The sequence below is a fragment of the Eschscholzia californica genome, unplaced genomic scaffold, assembly GCF_041429995.1.
Source record: "Eschscholzia californica isolate CP2 unplaced genomic scaffold, dmEscCali1.0.p SCAF_6, whole genome shotgun sequence".
In the NCBI taxonomy this organism is placed as follows: domain Eukaryota; kingdom Viridiplantae; phylum Streptophyta; class Magnoliopsida; order Ranunculales; family Papaveraceae; genus Eschscholzia; species Eschscholzia californica.
In genome coordinates, this window is record NW_028238483.1 from 6,042,867 (window position 1) to 6,051,232 (window position 8,366).

General features: G+C 36.4%; 1 protein-coding gene across 1 annotated transcript; it reads left to right on the forward strand.

Moving 5' to 3' along the window:
• Positions 1 to 2,209: 2,209 nt before the first annotated feature.
• On the forward strand, positions 2,210 to 6,590 carry ATRZ-1A (RNA-binding (RRM/RBD/RNP motifs) family protein with retrovirus zinc finger-like domain-containing protein). The gene is made up of 4 exons (XM_086648036.1): positions 2,210 to 2,404; positions 3,568 to 3,694; positions 5,676 to 6,226; positions 6,318 to 6,590. The coding sequence occupies exons 2-3, from the start codon at positions 3,584 to 3,586 to the stop codon at positions 6,204 to 6,206; spliced, it is 642 nt and encodes a 213-aa protein (XP_086504162.1). The 5' UTR covers positions 2,210 to 2,404; positions 3,568 to 3,583; the 3' UTR covers positions 6,207 to 6,226; positions 6,318 to 6,590.
• Positions 6,591 to 8,366: the final 1,776 nt, after the last annotated feature.

Below are 8,366 nucleotides of genomic sequence, written 5' to 3' on the forward strand. Positions count from 1 at the left end.
GGAAGACTGTTATAGTTGGGAGCAACAATTGTATTGTCATCCTATGAAAGGGAAAAAGAACAATGAGAAATCTATGCCCAACCCAAAAAGATAAAATATAGATAAAAAGGGAATACCATAAATCTCATTGTTAGATAACCCCAATTGGAAATACTTGCCAACTAATTTGGGGAAGGTAAAATATTTAAAACCTAATAGATTACCCTATGAAGGTAGATAAAAAGGGATTACCATAAATCTCAAAAAGTACCAAAACCCTATAATCATAAAACCTAATCAGAATACCCTATGAAGGACTCAAAACCCAGATCCAATAAGCTGAAAAAATCTTGCTTTCTTCAAATGCCTTCCTATTCTTGTGATAGGAAAATTGCCCAGCTTTAATCGACTTCCTGTTCTTGTGAAAGGAAAATTGCCCAGCTTTAATCGGTTTCTCTGGACGAACACCCTTTCTTCCTACAAACCTTCCTTCAATTTCCCGATTTTTATGAAGATGTAAATGAGAACGAAATGATCGGTCTTATACACAAACTGGGTAACAAAAACGCCTCCATTGATTAGGAAGGTAAGTGTTGGTAACGGAAGGGTTCTTGAGGGTAAAGAGAAAAGATTTAGACACTGTTTAGCAGATGAAGGGTTTTGGTATAAATGATTGCCTGGATAGTTAGTAACGGAAGGAGCAGGGGGAAAAGATTAGACGGTGCAGATTGATTGGGTGAACGTTTACTTTGTTGCATTGGGTGTAGGGACGAAACTACAGCTAGGCCTTGACTATGATTGTAACCCTAATGCACAAGGATTACAATATTACTTTAAGGAATACATTAAACATGACAACAAAGACTCATTGGTTTTTTGGTAGAACCGTTTGCTGATGACTTGAGTAACCTAGGTTCGATCCCCTCTGTGACTGCATTATTTTTACAATCAAGAGTTTTAAGACTTAGGTGGTGTGTTTGGAAATGCTACATAAACCATCTAATTTCTCTTATAAATTTAAATATTGTAATACAGAATTTGTATTTAAAATACATGCAACTTATTTTTGTTGAAAAACTCGTATAAAGCTGATAAATTTTAATTTTTTTTTGGAGTATGAAAAAGAGACGCACAATTCATATAGATTGGAAATAAAAACAAATTGTGACTCACTTGGTACAAGTTTAATCTAAAAATCTCTATTTAGAAGACGGTCTCAAGTGATGAAAGTTAAATGACATAATTTTAATCAAATTCGTATTACATTGGCCCCCCTCGTTGTTTAATCCTGGTTCCGTCCCTGATTGGGTACGTCAACTAATTTAAGATTTTTAAGGTACGTAATAGATCAAAGGGTGAAGATGCTACAGAAAATACAACGAACGGCTGAATTTGTGTTTCGACTTGTCCCAGTCAGCAAAAAACTTTGCGTTTTATATAATAAATGAGTGGACTGAAAACACTATTAGGCCATGTTTGGCGCGCGGGAATGGAATGTGATTCCTGGGAATCACATCCCCGTAACGTGATTCATGGGAATCAGATTACTGTAGTTTGATGTTTGGTTTGACCAGGAATGAGAATTTGATTCCTGACATATTCCTAATTAGGTGTTTGGTTCGTATAGGAATAGGAATGTAAATATTTGTAAAAGTTTACTTTTACCCTTACTTAAACCACATAAAATACACATCAACTTTTTTTTAGCATAAAATATACACATCAACTTTGTAATATATTAAAATCCGTATTATTTTTTCAAATTGGTAGGTATGAAATAATAACACGATACATCAAAGGGTTGGAATTTAAATATAATAAATAAATATCTTAATAAAAATTTATCTATAATAAATTTTTGTTCATAAACCTATATAGAAATTTATTTAAAATTAAATTTTATTCATAAACATAAACAGTAGTTATTAATACCAAATCCTACAAAAAAATAAAATTGGTAATTCAATATTTTGTTAAGGATATATTTGTCAATAAATATTAATATATGTAATTCCGGGGGAATGGGATCACAAACCCATCTCCCCATGGGTTTGCTATTACCCCTTTTTGAGGAAATCACATTCCCGGGCCCACACCATTCCCGCAAGCCAACAATGATCTGGAATGTGATTCACGGGTATCACATTCCATTCCCACGCTATTCCCGCACGCCAAACATGGCCTTAGGGTCAAATTTTTAATAAAAGAAATTTAAAATGAAATTCGAGGTGTGTATAGAACTTTCGTAAGTGAGACGAGAATGACGCTTCTATAAGCAGGCCGGCCCTAACCGAGCGCCTCCATCTGCCAGTGGCTTTATTTTAGAGGTGGAAGACCATCAGTTTCCTCTAGAGGTTTTTAGGGTTTCTTCCAAGGGAGGCGAAGAGGAAAGCTGTCAAATTGTTAGATCCATTCATCTCTCTAGGTATTTCATCTATTCATTAATTCTTAAAGAAATATTAGGTCTTGCGTGTTCTTGTTGTTCCTTATGTTGTCTACGATTATTCTTTTTCGCAATTGTTTATACTTCTAAGCTCTGTTTATCTGTTGAGTTCACTCCTAGATTTGTCATATTTTTGTACAGTACTATCTGTGGTTAGATTTCTCGCATGAATCTCGATCGTGGGGATCCAATTTTATTATGTATTTAGGGTTCAGTTGAAGATGTTCAGTGGAAATTAGGTTTTCCTCTCACTCATCCCTTTTTGAGATGTTGGATTTGGGGAAGTAATTAAAGCTTAATTCAAACTTGAAAGAAAAAGAATTTTGAGCATTATTTAGACAAAAGAGCTCTATTGTTTTGATGGATTATTTAATCAATAGAAGATAGATGAATAATTTCTTTTTCTAAACCTCAAAATTTGCTTCTTGCTTGATGATTTCAATAATATGCAAATAGCTTTTATATGTGTATAGTGGTAGTGAAGATCAGTAAGTTTCTTACCATTAAACAGCTGAGAAGTAGTCGAAAATCAGAGTAGGTGGTAGATTCTTACAGGCGGAGAGTTTAGAGGTATGTTCCAACTATCAAATCAAGACCCTCAATAGTTTAAAGGTAGTGGTGTAGTCTTGATCTCTTACTTACAAACTGGGGAGGAGCACAAGTTACTCATAAGTTTTCTGCCAACAGTGGCTTTGTTCATGACTTCATGCATTAAAAGTAGCTTATAGAAAGTGCTTTGAATTAGTAACTTACTGATGCAGAGGATTGATACAGAGAAGTTAATTCTTAATTGTGAGAATTCCATGCTAGAAAGCCTCATGTATTTTCTTGGATGAGTGTCCCTATGACAATAGTATACTTTCATATCTTTTTCGCTCGATTGGTTTTCAGCGAGGGAGTCTAATAGTCTTACCCATGTTGATTTTAATTACATTCAAGAGAATTAGTGTCACTAGCGGCTGAGACAGGCAGACAGCTAGTGTAACATGTATATATACAATGATTCTCCATCAATTTTCACCTTTTGTTTTTGTCAAGTATGTTTACTCATTGCAAAATCTTACTACGCAAGTTTCTTATGAACTAGAATCATGTTTCTTTAGTCCCCTCCTCTGATATTCTTGTTGTCTTTTGCTAAATTGCAGTTCAATCGGGTGATACATGTCGGATCCAGTGGAATATCGATGTTTCGTAGGGGGCCTTGCATGGGCAACATCTGACAGAGGTCTTAAAAATGCTTTTGAAAAGTTTGGCAATCTTGTGGAGGCGAAGGTAATCAATCTCTATGTGATGCTAAGTGTCATAATAAATCTCAATTGCCACCAACTGACCAGCAATAAACACAAGATATGTTGTTTATTTCTATCAAAATTGCTGTTCATAAAATCATGTTGAGTAATTTCTGTTAAATTAGAAAAAAGATACTAAAATTCTATAATTTTGGTACAAGTAACTGTTATTTTGGCTGACACATATTCATCATAATGAACAGAAATAAGCTGCTTTAAGTAATTGATTACTCGGCCTCTAGCTTTGATCTTTCATATGGGGTTAATGCAATGCTATTAATTTCCATGAAATATTTCAGTTTTGAAGCAAAGTGAAAATATACTGACATCAAAATTCAGTAACATTCTTTTAGGTTCTGCATTCATCGGTCCTTTCTTGTAATTCTACGTTAGCAACAGCTGCCTAATCTCATGAAAGTTGATCTTGTAGTAGTACAATATTATGTAGGGTATTTGTGAACCTTGAAAGCCTTTGAAATTTAATGTAATGAATTCTGACTTGATATTTATCCTTCTTATCAACCTGTCCTTTTCCCTTTCACTAGGACTTGTCTAGTGTCATACTTTTTCATCTGACCATGACTTAGGTTTGAGGTTGTTATCTTAATTTTTTTTACTGTAGTATGTGGGGAAACCGACCTGTCTATTTATCATTCTTCATGGAGTTCATCCATATTTGGTTCATTTATTTCTAGATTTTGTGTACCATTTCTTGATTCCGTAAGATTGGGGTCTTGGGACTAATCTCGAATACCAGAAATTCTAGTTTCGGCCTTGGTTTTATTTGTGTAACAGTTCGTTATTTGTATCTCACTTGATTATTGGCTACTCAATACCGAGGACTAGTTTAAGAGTTTGCTTCTTTTTTCCGCTTGTGAAGGAAGTAGATGGCGTATGAAATTGCCTTATTTGTTAGAATAGTGCGATTCTCTATATGGCAAGATTCAGATTGGATCGCAACAACTTCGTTTTGAATCAGAACATTAATTGTTTTTAGATTTCATCCTGTTACATTGTATTCATCTTGAATGTAACGATTCAGGTTCACTATTATCACTTCATCGGATTGTTCTTTGGTCAATTTCACAAGTAAAATTGAGAAAAATATGAAAGCAGGGCACCATCAAAAGAACATGAGTTATCTTCAAAAAATTTCACCATGAATAGAGAAAAAAGAAGAAGAAAAGGGTGTTAAAAATTGCGGCACCTTCGACAATCTGTTCAAGTTTTTCTTCTTCATTTTCATCTTCTCATTTTATTTACCCTATTTTTTAGTAGATGTAATTACCTGTCACTTGTGACTTCCATGATTATATCTGAGTGTAGTCGTCTTGTATTTTGTAGAATTAAGCATAACCCCTCTCCATTTATGTCCAGTTGGGGATAATCCCTCTTAAAATTGAAAAGTAGGGATCCCTTTTTTTGCACTTAAAAGTACGAAAGCGGCCCAATTTGTTGTGTTTTTACTATCTTTCTTTCTTCAATCTCTCATATCCCTTAGCCAGTATGCTACAATTGCGGCAGAAGAATCTTTATCTTTGTTATTTTTTTGCAATGTTTGAAAAGGTGCATCAAGGCGCACACCTCGAGGAGAAATATAGGTGTACCCCATTAGAACTTAGGCCTCGGTGTTCTGGTAACTTTCTTTGTTTTAAATTAACTTTTAGAGGTAGTCAAAAGGGTAGAAGTGACCGAAAGCATTTATATCCTTCAATTTTACTATTAAAAAATTAACTTTCTATAGTACTACAAACAAATTCAATAGCTGATACTTTGTTTTCTACTTGGTTCATATAACACTGAAATTGAGTCATTTAACACCAACATTACTCGAACATCTCAAAGTCACTTTCTTATGCGATATAATATAAGAGACTGCCGTGCTTTTGGGCTGTAACTTTGAGTATTTCTATATGGCAACATAACTGCTACTTGACAACATGGAAAAATACTGTTTGATACAGGTTGTCGTGGACAAGTTTTCTGGTCGTTCACGTGGGTTTGGTTTTGTAACTTTCGATGATAAAAAAGCAATGGAAGAAGCTATTGAGGCAATGAATGGTTTGGAGCTAGATGGGCGCCCTATTACTGTGGATAAAGCTCAGCCTCAACAAGGTTCTGGTCGTGATCGTGACGGGGACCGCGATCATGATCGGGACCGTGGACGTGACCGTAATCGCGACTATGGTGGTGATCGGGGATCTGGTGGTGGCGGTGGTGGCGGAGATTGTTTTAAATGTGGGAAGCCTGGGCACTTTGCCAGGGAATGCCCATCCGGTGATGGCGGAAGAGGTGGTAGATATGGTGGAAGAGATGATAGGTATGGTGGCGGTGGTGGTGGAGGAGGTAGTCGATATGGACCTGACCGTAATGGAGACCGTGGTAGTGGGCGTAGTAGGGATGGTGGTGGTAGTCGTGGTGGGTCAGGTGACCAAAGCAGTCGTTCTCGCTCTGGTCCATATGAGCGTCGTAGCTCAGGAGGCTTTCGTACCTGAAAATGATTGTTATTTCTGAGGTATGTACATGCCATCGCATATTCCCGCCATGACCTAAAGATCCAGATTCAATGCTGGAGTTTATAAAATTTTATTTCTTTTATATTGCAGATGATGAATCTTTGTAGCTGCTGTTGGTAGTTCACTTTCTTACTGGAGTTGCAGGATGTCTTCTCATTATCGCTTCGAGGATAATCAGTCTAGCTAATATTTCTTTTCTGCAATAGCAAGTGTGAGACTTGGCTTCAATATGTGATTCAACTATTTAAGTCGTCTGTCAGATGCTAAATACACTGTTTTCGTCCGAGAGGTCTAATGGTTGTTTGGCAAGCATATCGAACTTGGGTCTTATACTCTTTGAATGTCATTATACCTTTTGGATTCTGGATGATTGTTCTTGCATGCTTGTTTGCGTTTCTGGGTTCTTGGTCTCGTCTTGACTCTTAATCTCGATACGCGGAGGACTGACGGTAGCTTACTCTGTGATTTGTCCCACTTGTTACCCGAGGCATAACTGGAAATAGTAGTAATACTGTTGCCTTTTTTCTTTTTCTCCTTTTCTTTCCCGAACATAGCTCCTAAGAGTTTTAATTCTGAATGTTTTGGCAGGCTACCAGTAGGCCTTATGTGGTCTATTTGGATACGTGGTTGGGTCTCTTTGTCAGTAGTAACGCAATTTTAGCACAACATAAGACACTGGTATGACTACTGAGCTTGCATTGTTAGATGGAAGGGGTTCCCTTGTTTGGGAACGTGCACCGGGTCATGTTCAGGCTTTGACTAGTTCACAAACTGTTTTTTGCCCTGTTTCAATCTGGTCATGGTTCTCTGTTGTGCCGTTTCAATGGAGCTGGTCTTGATTTCTTGTGTTTACTGGTACTTGCATGTGACTAGTTGGGTTCCATTGCAGAGATCTACACAGAACTTTGGTTTGAGTTGTGGGTTCGTCGTATTAATCTGTTCAACTTGATCGATAATTATCTGCGCAGTTTCTCAATTAAGAATTATCGTCCTTTTTTACCTTTACGAAATGATGGTGTCATCTTGGGTAAAGCAGATTAACCCAGTGGAAAACCACTTGGCACAAATTTATCCTTTTGTTTATTGTTTTTGCAAATTCTGTCGTTTTTCTTCTTGTTTTGAGTAGTCAGGTCAATAGTGTTTTTGTTCATATATGTTCTTGTTTGATGAGTGTAGTAGTAATCGAATTGTAATATGTTCTTTAAAATTGCCGCTATTAGGTCAGTTACATGGCGTAGAGTCTTTATTTTGTACATCAAATATATTGAATACTGTTCTCCTGCTCCTGCATCCCCTTTTTTGTTTTAAACCTTGCCGAAGATAGGGTTTATGAGTGATCTCCAAATGTTGTTTCATCCTACTGTGCCAGCATTTGTTCTTCGTTCTCCTTCTGCTGTCAAACATTCAGTTTTATCTTTCTTTAGCTTGATTGGTGCCTTCTGTTGTGAGTTAGTATTTAAGATATTTAGTTTACGAGGTAATAGTTTCTTTAGTTGCCGACCCTTTCTGAAGCCTTCTGTCTCAATTTTAATTTATACTAGAATTGAATTGGGCTCGAGGCTAAAAAGGAAAGAGAGACTTCAATAAACCATGAGAATGATACTAAACTATTAACCCAAAGACTAAATCAGAAGAGTGAGAATTGCCAGGGGTTAATCAAATGAGAAAATGTGGTTCTTGGAATCTGTTGTGAAAATTTTATAACCTGTGTGTGGGTTGACCGTATGTGCTGATTAGCAAATCTATACTAGATGTAAGACACTCGAAGTACTTTTACATATCCGTGGATCACATCAATCCGACGAAATATGATAATGATTATAGCGCTCAACACTTGACAACGCAACGTGCATGGACACGTGATAAAGATTAGCCAAATAAACATCATCAGTGCTGTAGTTTCTTTTTTCCATAAGCTTTCCCCTTTTCCTAAAATCCCAACCTTAGCTACTCCTAGTGTCAAGATGAAGAGGGGTTAACCTAACTTTTTATTTCCCTTATTTACTTTCCTCTGTAATGTCCATAGGCCACTTTTCTTTATATTTTCATCTTCTTTTTCTCTCGAATTGTTTCTGAGTGGATCGTAATGCTCCCAAAACTCCTGTCTTCTTGAGTTCTCACTTGTCAGAATCTTCACAA